Source organism: Schistocerca americana, chromosome 4, assembly GCF_021461395.2.
Source record: "Schistocerca americana isolate TAMUIC-IGC-003095 chromosome 4, iqSchAmer2.1, whole genome shotgun sequence".
Lineage (NCBI taxonomy): Eukaryota > Metazoa > Arthropoda > Insecta > Orthoptera > Acrididae > Schistocerca > Schistocerca americana.
In genome coordinates this window covers 292,491,155-292,508,567 of record NC_060122.1, presented here as the reverse complement: position 1 = coordinate 292,508,567, position 17,413 = coordinate 292,491,155, and the positions used below count along the sequence as shown (strand labels likewise).

Sequence of the window (17,413 nt, the reverse complement as noted above, 5' to 3'; positions counted from 1 at the left end):
TAATATTTACAAAAAATGTGAGCATAGGCTTAGGTTTAGAACAGCACTTCCCCTCCAGTGCTAGACATTTCCCTACAGCGCACTGACTGCCTGCCCACAACCCCTACCAATACCATACCACTTTCCCCATGCTTGTCCAGCAGACTGCACATCTTTTGGCCATGTTATTCTGCATACACTCTACAAATGTATTAGTACCATAGTACTATAATGAGTGAAAGTGATTTCATCAATAAACAGTATTCATGGGACTACTTGGCAATCGGAAATTAGCCAACAACAAAATTCCAATTGTCTACCTTCATCTATTTCTTGAAGGTATTGAATATGCTGTAAATTACAACCAAAGAGGCTATGTACAATTAATATCCACCATATTTAAGTGCCAGGAAGTCATTTCTGAAAGTATTTGTATGGAGTGTGGCCATGTATGGAAGTGAAGCATGGACGATAAATAGTTTAGACAAGAAGAGAATAGAAGCTTTTGAAACGTGGTGCTACAGAATAATGCTGAAGATTAGATGGGTAGATCACATAACTAATGAGGAGGTATTGAATAGGATTGAGGAGAAGAGAAGTTTGTGGCACAACTTGACTAGAAGAAGGGATCGGTTGGTAGGACGTGTTCTGAGGCATCAAGGGATCACCAATTTAGTATTGGAGGGCAGCGTGGAGGGTAAAAATCATAGAGGGAGACCAAGAGATGAATACACTAAGCAGATTCAAAAGGATGTAGGTTGCAGTAGGTACTGGGAGATGATGAAGATTGCACAGGATAGACTAGCATGGAGAGCTGCATCAAACCAGTCTCAGAACTGAGGACCACAACAACAACAACAACATATTATTGTATGTGGGGCACCAGTACTTGGGGCTTGGGGTTCTCCAGTGGGTAAATGAGGGCCAATCCAGTTATGTTCAGTTTGGTATCAGTGGATTTATTTATTCAATCTAGTCTATAACAGGTGGGGGAGAGGCATCAAATCCTTAGGCCCAGCAGTGAATCATTGTCACGTATACACCTATGATCGCCATGCTCAGTGTGTCTCAGCAGTGGGATGAGCTTGTACAGTAGGCATCCAGGTGGAGCTGCATCAGGTGCTGGAGCTGCAATCAAGCACAACAGAGCTACTAGCAGGTAGGGGGTGGAGGCCTGCCCCAGCCTTGGTTAGTGACAGATGCATAGATATCTGGGGAATAAACATAGCTTCAATCTCTGGCAGGCAGTGACTAGTGATGGTGGCTGCCCAGCAGATTGGTGGCTGTTAGGATTTCTTTTCATCTCTTGGCCCACTGGTACAGACACTGGACTCCCAAGACATGTGGCCCCATAGGATGGCGAAAGGAGATGACTGCTTCAGTGGATGGAGGGTGAGCAGTGTTGCTTCTCAGCCACATGACAGTAGGCCACTTCACAGCAGTCATCAATTTGATACCTATAGCCACCTGGACAGCCACTATATATATGTGTCAGGATCACAGTGTTGATAAGCTGACCCTCAACTGTCACACATAGACCCCTTACTGCAATATTGGTAAAGTATCCCGGATTTTGGTAACACCACTGATCATCAACAGAGTGATCATGCCAGTGTGCCAAAGCATGTGCAGTGGTGAAACAATGCGACCAGCCATCACTGTTACATTCTACCCTTCTTTGAAGAATACAACTATCTGAATCCCACTCTGTGATTAAATCTGAAACTTTTCTGCATTCTACACATTTCATGGTGGATACACTTTTTGCAAAGTCTTGAACTCCTTTTTTTTTACATTGGTCATGCTATTACATATTAAAGAGACATACTGGGATTTTCCCAGCTATCATGCCATTTCTTCATGTCTGCTGACACTGTAGGTATATGTGGGAGGACAGTGAGGACTGAATTTGGATGACTCTACCGTTGTGGCAGTAACAGACAGTGACCTTTGAGATCAGGGCTCAGAGTTTGGCTGACATAGACATTCCTAATACAAGTCAATGCTGAAGCTCTCTGCAGGACTGCTTTATATGTCCCAATAGTTGTTCCATCACAATTCAATTATCTTGGCCAGCTACCATTTACTCTTGGAAGGAGAGAAGCATTGAATCTAAGGTGGTGTTTACAGAGAAGAGATTTTTGCTTGGCCGGATCTCTAATGGAAGGTCAGGCAGGTAAGGTAATGAATAGGCATTGTTCACTACCATGGTTCCTGTTTATGTTTGCAGGCAGTTGAAAAGAGGGTCCCAGTACATTACAACTAGTACCATTGATCATCAGACCCTTACCCTGTAGTTACAGGCATTGTGTTTTACTTAGGTGAGATTGTATGTAACACATGCAAAGTGTGATTACCGTTTCTGCCATTGCAAAGAGTAAACAGCCCACCCATTTTACAACAACTTCCTGCACCGAGGTTTCCTGAAGTGAGTAAACAGCTCACCCATTTTACAACAACTTCCTGCACTGAGGTTTCCTGAAGTTGCGCCAAACATGACCACAATGACCACAACGATAACATGTCACTTCACCATTTAAGACCACCCTCTGGATATGGTCATTGTATCTATTCCTGCCAAAGACATTGTAGTTGCCACAGCTTCATTTAAAGACTTTGGAAACTCTGCTATATCTTGTGGGAAACTTCAGCTGACAACCCCTGCAAGATTGGACCTACTGCCCTCTGCTCTGCATCCTGCAGAATGGCTTTGTTGGCATTGTCATTGCCCCTAAGTTCACAGGTATCAACATTTAATTTCTTAATTCTGTCCCCAAAATTTTCTATGGACTCCCTTTCTCTCTGTGCTATACCATTTAGCTGTTACTGTCTGTATCTAAGGATATTCTTCCCCCAACAGTATTCCAACAACCCTTCCTGCGAGGCATGCAAGGGGAGCATTCTACAACTTTTCATGGTACATAACATATGTCCTTGCATCTCCTGTTATCAAGCCATACTCGACAACTGCTCATGATTCCAACCCGCTATTCTGCAGCCATATATAGGTCATCCAGAAAAGTCAGAATATCCATCCCTGAACTACCACAAAAGGATTAACTAATGTAGCAATGCTAGTATGTAGGACAGGTAGACACAAATAGAAGGGGACAGTTCCCTTCCCTAATTCCCTGTGAAACTAAGTTGTCAGCTTACATTTCAGCAGTTTGATCCAGTTTAATACATTTGTTTACCTCCTGGGTACAAACCTTCTTGCCCCAGTACCTGATGGAATCCTGCACAAAATCTGTCACTACCAGAAACCAAAATAAATAAGCATAACATTTTACTTAGGTCTGAAAGGGAAAAGGATACAAATGATCCTGTAAGCCTATACAATGCTAAAACACTAGTCAATAAATGTAAACTTTTATCTCAGTGCTTCTTGGGAGTGGAGCGACTTTGCATGGTTTGCATACCAAGCAGAGCTCTGTCAAATGCTGGCACTGGGATCAGGCACAGCTAAGTTGCTAGCAATGTGGGCTGGTGGCCTGCACCAACCTTTGTGAGTGACAGAAGCACAGAAAACCGGGGAACGAATATCACTCTTAACGTCTGGCTGGCAGTGGCAATGGTGGACGAATAGCAGATTAGTTGCTGAGAGGGTCTCAGTTCAACCTGTTAGTGTGGAGGCTTGACCTCCAAGGCAAGTGTTCACATAAGAAGGCAAACAAAGACAGCTGCTTCACAAATGGCAGGTGAGTGACAATGTCTCTTCAGCCTCACAGCAGTAGCCTGCTCCTCAGAGATCGCCAATTTTATGCCTCTAGATGGCAGGATGAATGATTGGGCACACTGCTAAGCAGACGCTCCAGCTGTCACATAGACCCTTTGCCGCAATGTTGCCGAAGCATCCAAGATTTTAGTAATGCCACTGGTCATCAACTGAGTGGTCATACCAGCATATTGAGGAAGGTGTGGTGGTGAAATGCTGCTCTAGCATTTTACCGCAAGCAGCATGATTATGCAAATGAGTGCTTACACTGACCAGTGCCATTACAATGTCTAAGAAGTTCTTTATTTGCTTGTTGAAAGACTACATTGTACAGTCTGAGTAATCTTTTACTTTATCCACACTGTTCATTTGCACATTCAGTTGAGACATGACTTCTGAGCACTGAATCAGTCTCACACAGTTTAGTGGAAACACAATAACCACTCTTGAATCAGGTACTCCACAGTTAGGAAGCAGTTTACCATATTCTCCACAAGTAGCTGTGTTTCCATTACAAAACCCATGCACTAATACCATGTCATCATACACTGCATTTGTAAACATATTTGGCATGCTCAAATGAAACAGTCGAATTATTCAATAAACCACAATTAAAATTGTAAAATTCAATTACGTAAACTTGCGTACAACTTCACAAGTTGAACTTCAGAACAAAAGCGACAGCCGATAAATAACCCCCATAACAACTGGAGTATTAATGTGCAAAACAAAAGCTTATCTCTAACCAGGTGTATCTGTTTAAAAATTAAAAACCGAAAATACAAACAATGGAAAATCCATGATGGAATGTAACAATATAATGAAAAGAATAGTCGCTAGTCACCATATTGCGGAGATGCTGAGTCTCAGAAAGGTACAATAAAAACACTGTCAGAAAATTAGCTTTGGACCAACACAGCATTTGTCAAAAATACACAAAACACACACACACACACACACACACACACACACACACACACACACACACACACACACATGACCACAGTCTCTGGCAGCTGGAGCCAGTCTGACTAGAGACTGTGGTCATCATGTGTGTGTACGTTTCATTTGTGTGTGTGTGTGTGTGTGTGTGTGTGTGTGTGTGTGTGTATGTGTTTTGACAAAGACCCTGTCAACCAAAAGCTAACTTTTTGACAGTCTTTTTGTTGTGCCTTTCTGCATCACAGCATCTCCACTATATGGTGAGTAGCAACTATTCTTTTCATTATGTTGAAAACTGGAAACACTTAAATGAAAGGTTTACTATTTTGAAATACCCTGTGTTTTAGGTGCCTGTTTGTGGTTAAGCATCTTATTAACAATGGAGAGTTGTGGTCCATGTTCTCAGTCATTATTTATATCCCATTCACTATGTTATATTGCCATAATGATTTATAATAGGCCACTGGAAATCAAGTTGAGCTCATGACTCACAGAGGCACTGCAGGGAAGCCATTTTGAGCATGTGCCATACACCGGCTCTAACATGCAACATTTGGAGTTAGTTGTCAGCTGTACACAAGTGATAACATGCATAGATGATGATGGGAAAAACTGAAACTGCCACAAATGTCAGAAACAGGCAACATTTTTTTTAAAAAAAATATATTGAACAATACAACAACAGATAGTTACTGTCAGATGAGACTAGTAGAAAGTTTGCATTTGTTTGTTATTTTTTAAAAAAAGTTTCCATTATTACAGCACAGATTTTTCTGATTGGCACTCATAGATCCTAATCATTACTTTGCATGGCAATTCATCATGACAAGTACTGCATACCTAGATAGCTTCAAGCACAGCAGAACACACAGTTTCCACAGTTAACTATGACATCTTTGGAAAAAAATGAAATTCATTAGCACTTAGAAATTATTCATGAAAACAACTGAGAACATTTATACTTGTAAAAACGTCAAAAGTATGTAAATATTGTATTGCTATTTGTTTCACTGTTACCACAGAGCTTGTGTTTGTATCGCTTGTACGTACTAGAAGAAACTATAACTGTTCAATATTAAACAGTAAATACAGCTAATGTGCAATTTAAAAAGCACAATAAAGGAAGATAGAAATTATCACAATTTATACTGAAATATTATTGCAGAAAATTAAGAACTAATAGTATGCATTAGTGCAAAACTCACATTATAACAGTTCCTTTGAGGCCACCACGACTGGTCTGCATGACTTTAGAAACAAGGGCTTGTCTAAGTTCCTCTGGATCCATTCCCATCAATTTAGATGCTATTGTTAGTGATTTTTCTGATGCTGCAGTGATCCTACAGCCTCCTTTTGTATCCTCTGGGTTTTCTTCAAAAGAGACATTTCCTAGATGGAGCACTGATGCTACTGTTGTATATATGTTTAGCCTTTCTGCATCATCCAGACCTATTCGAGATAACGCCTAAACCAACAGAATATTAAAAATGCAACTTAGGTAAATATACAAAATATAAAATTTGTAATGGAAGGCATGATGTCTGTAATTGTCCAAAAGAGAACATGATCGTACAAAATAAACCACTTTCACATTTTTATCTTCCTGTGAACAACAAGCTTTTCATACTTATGCATAGTCATGTATATAGTTGTGCATACGAATAACTCTTTCTGGGGCATGAGAATTTCCTTTCCACTGACTTTTCTTGGAAAAACTGCTTCAGTTGTAAAACTGAAGTTCTTCAGATCAATTAAATTCATGTAACAGCAAAATTACAACAAATTTATGTGTTTTTGTTGTCCAGGTAAATACATCTCACATTTGTGAACTGAACTATGAATAGAAAGGACACTTAACCTCTTGATTGCTGGTGATGCAGCATACACACATGAGAAACTCGTAAGGTAAAGTAGTACTTGTGAAAATATATTTTAGAACACTCCCAAAAACACTATCTGTCCTCCAAAGGAAAGAACATGTGATAAAAAGAAACTCGTAACCCCCCCCCCCCCCCCCCATGCTAGTTTCATTGTTTGCAACTTTAATTTCAATTAGAACTTCATGAGACTGGTGTCTATCACACAGAGGTAGAGGTATACATTTTTTATGAAATAACCACGAGTACTCTTTTGATATACAGGGATAAAATCTCTTTTAATGAAATGCATGAATTTAGAAAAGACAATATTAACATACCTGATCCAGGGTAGTGAAGTCCTGCACATCATCCAGTAATGGATCCTTTAGGCCTCCCTTTTTAATTTGACTCTGAGATTTTTGACTGTTGTTCAGTTTCTTCTCTGTTGTGTTGTTTACAAAATACTGGGTGCATCCTTGCTTTAAATACTGTTAACGATGATAACAAAAATTGAACACTAATTTAAAATCTGCAGCTCTCTTCCACACGACAGGCATGAGAAAAATGTGTGATCACAAATGTTTCAGCTACAACAAGAACAAAGTAGCTGAGCTATAAGCTAAACAAAATTCTCAATAAGAGACTTACATGGAAGTCATCAGGTTTGGTGATATTTAGCTGGGCTCGAAGCTGGTCAGGTGCACCCGCACACAGTAGATAGAATACATGGTAATTTCGCTCCTCAGGGCCTTGCACACAAATGCGGGATTTCTCCAGAAGATAATGAGAGATGTAGCCACCGACAACCTGATATTTGTTGTCAAAGTGGACTTCCATGAATTTTCCAAACCTACTGCTGTTATTGTTTCGTGTTGTTTTTGCATTTCCAAAAGCTTCCATGATTGGATTTGCTAGAAATGTACAAAGAAAATGTTAGTTTTGCTATCAAGTACAGCTGATGCTGACAGGACAGAAGTGCAACTAATTAACAAAGATGAATTCTTAATCAATAGTTCCCAAATAAAAAATTCTAGAATACCACCAGATCCCTTTTTCAGTACTTTGGAAACATCTCCACATATTCCCCTATTGCCTTTCTAGTTGCATACAACATAGCACTTAAAATGCATTAAGATAAGCAGTGTACTTATTTACTTAATTCTGTTGATTCACTGTTTTTCATCAGCAGGTGACATGTTTTAATATGAAGCAGTGATTAGGCATCAGTTTGTCACAGTATTAAATGTTGGAAGCCTGATGATAATATCACAGTCACACATCATGGATTTTCTCTTCCTTAAAGCATCCACAGCAGATTTAACAGCAGGCCCACTGGTTGCACACCCAGGGCTGGGATTCCTGGGAGGTTGGTAAAATAATTATGAACTTTTGTCTATTTTCTGCACACCACCTCACTGTGTGTGGTAGAAGTATTTCATGTGTCACTGTCACTCCCCCCTCCCCTCCCCCACCTCCCCCCCTTTCCCTGACCCAATTGTGAATGGTATACAGGAAGAAAGAGTGTTGGATAGCTTCCATATGAATCTCTCTCAGTTTACTTTCCTAGCCCTTTTTGTGAGATAAACATAGAAGGGAGGGATATGTTGACAGACTGTTCTATGAATGTGTCCTGTCAGAATTTTAACTGCAAACCACACTGTCATGGGCTCTTTGATGATTTTACACTTGCTTAACCAACTCGTGATGAAATATAATGCACTTCTTTACATCTACAAGGGGCGTTTGAAAAGTCCGTGCAAAGTCCGAGAGATGGCACCACCGACGCGTATCCAGGTCATGTTTAGTTAGTAGCATCTTTGGAAAGAATGCACACTATGTTTTAGCTATATTGGTCTATTTCTTTGTGTTTGGCATTCGTGTGAATCAAGGAAGTCAAGTGATTGTCAAAAATGGATGAAAAAGGATTTCGTGTGGTGAATAAACTTTACTTTATGAAAGGCAAAACACCTCAGGAGACTAAAGGGAAGCTTGATAAATATTACGGTGACTCTGCACCTTCGATTACAACAGTTTATAAGTGGTTTCAAAATATTCAGAGTGGCCAAATGGGCACAAGCGATGCTGAATGTTCTGGACGCCCTGAGGAGGTTGCGACTCCAGAAATCATTGATAAAATCCATGATATGGTGATGGATGGCAGAAGAGCTAAGGTGCAAGAGGTTGCTAGTGCTGTGGGCATCTCAAATGAATGGGTACATATTTTGCATGAACATTTGGACATGACAAAGCTATCCGCAAGATGGGTTCCACAATTGCTCATGCTTGACCAAAAACAGAATCAGGTGAAGTGTTGCAAGGATGGTTTGCAGCTGTTCAGGAAGAATCCGCAGGAGTTTAAGCATTGTTTCATCACTGTGGATGAAACATGGATACATTACTATAATCCTGAGACCAAACAATAATCTAAACAATGGGTTACCAAGGGAGAATCTGCACCAAAAATGGCGAAGACCATTCCTTCGGTTGGAAAGGTTATGGCGACTATCTTTTGGGGTTTGCAATGGATAATCCTCATCGACTATCTATAAAAGGGTAAAACTATTACAGGTGCATATTATTCATCATTATTGGACTGTTTGAAAACCGAGCTCCATGAAAAATGCCGGCGATTGGACTGCAAAAAAGTCCTTTTCCATCACGACAATGCACCAGCTCACACCTCAGCAGTTGTGGTCGCAAAATTAATGGAAATAGGATTCCAACTTGTTTCATGTCCCTCCTATTCTCCAGACTTGGCTCCCTCGGACAACTATTTGTTCACCAATTCGAAGAAATGGCTGGCGGGACCAAGATTTAATCAAACGAGGAGGTGATTGCAGCAATTAATACCTCTTTTGCAGACTTGGACAATTCCTATTACTCAAAAGGAATCAACAAATTATAACAGCATCGGATGAAGTGTATAAGTCTAAAAGGAGACTATGTCGAAAAATAAAATAGGTTTACCCCAAACATGTAAATAGTTTTTATTTGCATGGACTTTTCAAATGCCCCTCGTACTCTATTTCTTATCTCAATCCTACTTGATAGTTGTCCCAGACTAAAGGGCGATACTCTAATAAGGATTGAATAAGGTCTTGGAAAGCTACTTTCTTCATGTGTCGGCTACACTTCCTCACAGTTCTTCTAATGACTCACAGACTGCCATCTGCCTTTCTTACGGTTAGTTTTATACAGACACCCTCTTTACCTATCTTCACTTGCATACTTCCAGATACTTAACAGATGTGATTGTTCCATCACATAATCAAACAGTATTGAAACATTACAACTATTTTGATCAGTATGCTATATTTGTTTATGTTAAGAGTCAACTAACAAAGTCTGCATAAATTGTTCATCCAAAAAAATTATTAGCATTTTTACATAGTATTTTTCCCCAACAAGCCTCTGGCTACATTAAAATCAAGTTGTCTAGAGTTATGTCCAATTGTTTGACTCTCATTGCTCAGAAAATTTGAAATCTGTCTCTTGTCGCATTTGCTAACCAGACATATGTTCCTACTTTTCTTAACATTTCTATTAACACTCATAGTCAATATTGCTATAATGGCCTTATCATCAATAATTCCAAGTTTTTTGATAAATTAATTGAAAAGTTTGGCACTGTTTGTAACCTCAGTAACTGCTCACCCTAATCACTTCATCTCCTTTAGTATAACTGTTGAGTTCCTCCCTCTAATTTCATTCAGCATCATGATTCAAAATGGTGAACTGCTGCTTGAGCATGAAAGTAATATCATTAGTGACATTGATTGCAGAAGCTGCTATAGTCCTTTGGAGACATGGAAAAATAATCTTTGAGACTCCGTGACCCCACAGGAGACTACTGGTCTTGGAGAACTATGCTATGAATACTTTGGATTTATGTGTATGACTGTTTTGCTCTGCTTGTCTCAAACTGCACTACTGTATCATAACCAAACTGAAATACAGTACTATATACAAGAGTTACCATCCAGAATCTTCTGTTCAATTGGCCCCGCTGTCGTACCCCAGAGATCACACAAATACCGCAGCAGATATTTTGTAGATTCAGTCTTCCCAGCACCCGATTCTCCAGACACTATTATTGACTGTGATTGCTTCATGACCTTCATGTCACGGAATGCTTTGTCGCCTGCGAATAGCAGAAGCAGCATTAGAAATTTATTCTCAATATATCAGCAGCTATAATAAACAAATAAAAAGATTATCATGCAATTATTTGAACTGCCTTCATTTTGGGCCAACTTAAAAAACCCATATGCTATTCCTTAACTATTTGAAATATAAGTTTCTGCATATTGTTTGAAACTGTATATATTATGCAACAATATATTCTGAGATATAGCTCTATCATCTTCAGATGGTACTGTACGAGTTCTTGGGTTCACAAAACCCAAAGTTGCTAAAGAATTTAGATTTGTAATTATGTAGAAACTTTTATGTGTCATTTCAGAAAGTTAAAGGATTGCATGAAGGATGCTAAACAGTTCAGTAAATAGGAAGGGATATCATACATACCGATTGCAAAAACATGTGGAGGCATAACACCTAATGACTTTCCCTGGTAACTCTTTATAGTATTTTTTGAATAAAGATCTTTGATTTCAAAGTATGGATTCACAGCGAGAAGAATATTGGCGACATATGTCTGAAAGAAAGAGAGAAAATATTTTTTAAAAGAAAATTTTACAAAAAAGCTAACCAGTCTAATTGCAGTCATTTATTTAATCATTTGCAACTTCAGATGGTAGTTTTCAGTTTCTTCTTCTTAAGGTAATTTGGGTCAAATACACTATGTAACAAAAAGCATCTGGACACCTATTAGTGAACATTAACATGGGGTGTGTCCACACTATGCCTTTGTGATGGCTTGAACTCTGCTGGGGACACTTTCAATGACATGTCTGATTGTCTGTGGAACTTTCAACGACATATTTGCATGTCTGTTGAAAAATGATAGTCCATTCTTCCTCAAAAGTCAACACCAGCAAAGATAGTGATGTTGGACACAGGTCTGAAGTGAAGTTGACATTCTGACTTATCCCAAAGGCTTGGTTCATGTTGAGATTTTGGGCAGGTCAGATCAATACAGACCTCTGAATCATAGATGCTGCTTAATAATTGAGGCATTTTCATGCAGACAGAAGCAGTCACTCTCTCTGAATTGTTCTTCTATTGAACTCAGTATGCAGTTATGTAAAATGTGTGCATATCTATCTGCATTTAGCTTTTTCTGAAGCCCAGTACTCCACAATCACATCACCAACAGTCAACTTGGGCAGTTTTAGAAAGGTTGAAGAGTCCTGATGTATTTGTTACTTAGGTGACATTCAGTGACTGTAGTTGAGTTGGCATTAAGTTGGTCCCTGACAGTTACAGTGGGCTGGGCACAGCAGCTTCACTCATCTATATCAACTAATAACGTAACCCGATCTTGTAAAAGTCTCTATGGCAACACTTCATTGTTGTCACATCTACATACAGTTACTGCTGTCACCTGAAGCCATTAATGCTTTGCAGTTGAAAGCTGACAAGAGAGCTACACCTCGTCACACATCATCCCAGGCCGTCTCAACTAAAGTCCATGTTTGAACCCAGTGAGCCCTCCAGTCCGACCCATTCATCTACTATGCCTGCCTTGATCGGCTTTCCTATCCAAAGCCCTGGAAGTTAGCAAAATGTGATCTCTTTTCCTAAGCCAGGCGAGCACTTATTGTTTCTACAAAATTATAGGCCAATTTTCCTCCTCTGCTGTCTCGGGAAAACCCTCAAATGCATTCTGCAGTCCTCCAAGACTTTCTGTCAGCCAGGAACATCATCATTCCTCAGCAGTTCAGCTTCCACAACAACCACATAATGGTTCACTAACATTTTAACTGGCTGAGTATATTGTTTGTCTTGTCAAATCAAGCTCAGTACTGGTGCTGTATTTCTATACATACAAAGAGCTTTTGATAAGGTTTGACACATCAGGCTTATCTATAAACTTATCTTTCAAGACTTCTACTTCATTAAAATCACCTTTTGCTTCCTCTGCAACAGGCACCTCTACTGACGACACAATACTTCCAGCCTCCTTTTACACTGGCACCTGCCTCTCTTGACATCTAGTGGTCAATTCCACATTTCAAAGGTGTTTCCAGACACTTTTGACCAGATAGTGAATGTCTGTGTTCTGTGGCATCAGCAGTGCCCAACTGCTGAGATGCTGCATGGCAGTAGTATTGTCCTCCTGACTCTATTTTACATTCTCACGACAGCTATGACATTCATATCAACATGAACAATGATATCACGGAATATGTATACTGCAGTCTCTATACTGCCACTGACAGGTTGGTTGATGTTCATCCCTCTTATAAGAAACATAACATGATCTTCTCACAAGCAATCTACAATTCAAATGTGATATCTGAATATATAATGTTGCATAGTCTTTCCTTACATACAGACTGTAAATGCTGTTTCTGCTACACACTTTCCCCAATTGTACTGAGACACTAATCATTTGCATATCCAAGCATGTAGCACACTTCGAAGTTTGTTGCACGAGTTTTAACTTTAATCGCCAATATACCATATGTAAGCTTGAGGGCATAGTTAATATTATTTTCTTGGTGGTTAACCCACAGATATTCCATAAACATTCTGAATTTGATCTGAGTCTATAAATATCTCCATGTGTAGGAGAAAATTTTCCATTATGTCTCTCGAGAAATTCTCATGGTAATAAAAATTCAGATAATGACACATATGGAGAAAGCTCCACAATGGTTAATACACAGAGAACTCTCGTGTATACAAACATTAAGAAAACCTACAGTATTGTCTACAGAAATATCTTGGAACAGGAAACAAAATATGTATTCCCTACATGACATTGTTCACTCGGTACAAAAAAGTGCACAAATATAAATTCTGTTCTTATCCCTTTATGTGGTTTCCTGTATGGAAAAGCAATAGGCAAACCATAAATATAACAGACTGTTTACTTATGTATGTAGTATGGGGAATTCGCTTACAAAATACTACTAGTAGAAATGGATCATACTTACATATATCTTGTCTTTGTAGTAACGAAGGCGAACATTGTGAAGCAGTGTTGCTGGATTTAAATACATTAACCCACCTATAGAAAAAAGAACATAACATATATCTATCTGTCATCATAGAGAAATGGTTATTTGAAGAAAAATTTATACACAAACAAAAAGTTTGTGGCCTCATAATGCCAAGGTATTTGTACATTTGACTCAATAATGTAGTCACAGAAATAACATCACATATCCTCTCAACCTGTGAAGCTTCATTAGATTTCATCCTCATATTCTGGGTGCTTAACTTTTTTTTGTCAGGTAGTACATTTAATAACTCGTATCAAGGCCAAGTGCAATTCAATACAACCATGGTACTACACAGATTATGAGACCAGTCAGATGACACTGTCCAGCCGAGATTAACAGAATTGGCTCCAAATAACCTCCAACCCTCAACTTGAGATTATTCACAGAGTTATTCCAGAGGTAGGTGATAAACCTCGCAGCACAATAGGTCACACGTAGTTTTTTATCACTAACACACACTTATGCAGTGGTACTCAACACTGAGGTAGCCAGATAGAATCTCGGTGGTCTAAGAAATTTTCGTTGCCAGTTCTTGATGAGGAAGGGAAAAAGTGACACGATGACATGCAGTTTATGATAATCAGATACTGTTCCACTGTTGTGGATTACATTCCAAACCATTACATACTGATGGTGTGTGAGTTTGTTGACTGTGATTCGTCTGCCAGATGAGGCCATTAAGCTCAGTGCCTCCTGGTGCTATTTGTGAGGAGCAGACTGTGTGTCAATACCATAGTTCATCCTCTCTATTCCACTCATTGTCATCAAGAACAGAAATATGACACTAAAACTCCACATGCTCTCATCAGAATCACCTACATTGGACAGATACACCATTTGATCAAAAAGTTCGCAGTAGCTAAGGTGGCAGCTTGTACTGAGAGGCACAGAGTGAGGTAGCACACTGTACTCACATTCAGGGGAATAATGGTTCAAATCTGCATCTGACCAATCAGATTTAGATTTCCTTGAATTCCTTAAATGCTCCAAGCAAATACCAGGATGGTTCCTTTGAAAGGGCACAGCCAATTTCCTTCACTCTACTTGAAACTGTTTGAGTTTGTGCTTCAATCACCTCTAATGATCTCAATGATGGCGTGATGGTAAACCCCTAATGTCCTTCATTCCTTCCTTGAACTAAAAAGTGCAAACAACAGGTGTGCAAGCAGACAGCTTTAAGCACTGGACATGTAACCATTGTGTCAACGTCATTGTGTCACAACTACAATATGGAGCAACATCTCTAAAACAAAAAGACATTATCTGGAATGTTCCAAAGAAGAAAAAAGTATGCACAAAGTTTTCCCGCACAGCCTGACTACCGAACAAAAACAAGGAAGCATGGACACCTGCTGAGACTTGACACAAATGCAGAATGCACACACTTTTGTGGAAGAAATCATCATAGGTGACAAGACTTCTTGTTATCAATATGAACCGACCACAAAAGAACAAAGTGCAGAAATTTGCGTGAAGGTTCAACACATAACATTATGGACCTTATTGTACTGAATATTTACATGTTTTGTGAAAAGTTAATTGTTACCTATTAACTGAAAATATGTTTAAAATTCTTTTTTACTGATTCCGCATCCGAGAGGGCTGGGATCTGTGGAAGGTGCATTAGTGTATTTATCTTTTTTATACATATTTATTGTGTATTCTTGTTTTCTGATATGTTCTACATCCTAGATGATCTCCTCACAACAGATCTCCTGGAATGAAAACTACATACAATCTAATCAAATGCTCAAGCCAATGTGACGCACAAGTTGAACAGCATCCCAAAGAAGGACTTTTCTGACACTTTCACATGGCTGTATGAATGTTCTCTGCATGGTACTCAAGTAGAACACATCAAGCATTAAAATCACTGTCTTACCATTTCTCTACTTTTTTTTAATCCCGTCTCAAATTTTTTTGGACTGACGGGGTATATTAACACTTGTGAAGGAAGAACAACCTCTCAGTTCACTTCCAACTAACAATGTCATACAGTTTTAATCTGTCAAGAAGTTTCAAAATAATTTACCCTGCATTGTAGAATTAATGATTTAGTCTAGTATGGATTTTATCTTTTTGTGAATTTACTGTCATCACTGACATGTTTTTGTGTTACAATAAAATGAGGGGCAATGGAAGAGATGTTCAGCCTTTATATGAGCTTCAGTTTTCAACCTGGAGACATCTCCATCTACATCCATACAAGGCAAACGTTTTTATAATATGTGGCAAAGAGTACATCTTCTATCACTACCATTCCACCTCTCCTCACCCTCTTTTCCCTGTTAAAGTCGTGAGTGAGAAGTGTGGAAAAACAGCAGTCAGTCAGCCTTCTCATGAACTCTATTTTTTCTCATTTTTCTAATGATAATCAGTTCACAAGATGCAATCTACTGATCAAAAGTACCTGGACACCATTGTGTAATGTGGACTTGACCACTAAATGTCATGAGAAGTGGGCCTACCAGCATAAAAGGAGGCAAGCAGTATTGTGTCACTGTAGAGAAGCAATAACAGTAGTACAACGGGTCAGCCACGGGGGCTTAGTGACTTCAAACGTGGGCTAGTCATTGGATGCAACCAGTTTAACAAATCCATAAGCAACATTTCAACCTTTCTAAAACCAACCATGACAACTGCTAGTAATTTGATTATAAAATGGAAATGTGAATGTGAAGTTGAAACGTGAATGAAAAACCAGCAGCTAAACCAAGACCAGGAAAACCTTATATACTGACGGACAGCATTGAGAAGGGACACTGCAAATTATTACATGAAATTAGCAGGAGGAGATTGTCAGTTCTGAAGTGCTACCAGTATTCCAGCCACCACAATGACTGTGCATATAGAGTTAAAAAGAAAGGGTACAATGATCTAGCAGTTACTTATAAGCCACACTTTTCTGTAGTCAGCGTTAATTTGTGTAAAGACCAACACCATCAGACTGTGGGTGACTTGTAACAAGTGATGTAGAGCAATGAATCACTTCTGATGGAAGGCTCTGAGTTTGGCAAATGCCTGGAGAACGTGATCTGCTATCATGTGTAGTGATTACAGTGAAGTACATACTGGTTAGTGTTGAGGGGTGGGAGTGTTATTCATTGGTAAGCTCTGGTCCCCTTATTGCACTTAAGAAAACACTAAATGCAGAAGGATATGAATACATTTCACAGCGTTGTGTACTGCGTACAATGGAGGAACGGTTCAGAGACTACGAGACTGTCTACACCAGCATGACAATGAACCTGTCATAAAGTAGCATATATGAGACAATGGTTTGTGTGCAAAAATATTCTTGAAATTGACTGTTCACCCAGAAACCTGAGCTGAACACAGTGTAATACCTTTGGGATGAGTTAGAACGTCGACTTTATTCTAGACCCCCAGCATCCAACATCCCTACGTTCTCTGGTTTCAGCTCTTGAGGAAGAATGGATTGCCATGCTTTCACAGGCATTCAGACACCTCACTGAAAGTGTCCACAGCAGATATGGAGCTGTTATAAAGGCTAAGGTTGGACACATTCCATGTTTATGTCCTGTAACAAGTGTCTGGATACTTTTTATCAGAAGGTATGGAAGATTAATATTAACCTGACTCTTCTTGGGACATTTGCTATCACAGTTTTAACGGTAAACCTCTCCTTGCAGCACAACACTAAACTAGTACTGTCTGCATTGGAGTATGAGCACCTCCATAATGGATGAATCACAGTTCCTGAAGATTCTTTTAATGGACCTCAGGGTATTATCTGTTTTTTCTGAAACTAGTTGTATATGACC

At 39.2% G+C, this 17,413-nt stretch overlaps 1 protein-coding gene across 6 annotated transcripts in view; it reads right to left on the bottom strand.

Annotated features, from left to right (window-relative positions):
• Positions 1 to 17,413, bottom strand: part of LOC124613949 (myosin heavy chain 95F) — a 400,236-nt gene that overhangs the window by 90,629 nt on the left and 292,194 nt on the right. For all 6 annotated transcript variants that reach the window (XM_047142716.1, XM_047142717.1, XM_047142712.1 and 3 more), the window contains 6 exons: positions 13,560 to 13,633; positions 11,023 to 11,152; positions 10,472 to 10,636; positions 7,144 to 7,406; positions 6,834 to 6,983; positions 5,842 to 6,101 (listed from right to left, as the gene is read on the bottom strand). In XM_047142716.1, the coding sequence (XP_046998672.1) occupies positions 5,842 to 6,101; positions 6,834 to 6,983; positions 7,144 to 7,406; positions 10,472 to 10,636; positions 11,023 to 11,152; positions 13,560 to 13,633 (1,042 nt within the window). The remainder of the gene's footprint in view (positions 1 to 5,841; positions 6,102 to 6,833; positions 6,984 to 7,143; positions 7,407 to 10,471; positions 10,637 to 11,022; positions 11,153 to 13,559; positions 13,634 to 17,413) is intronic.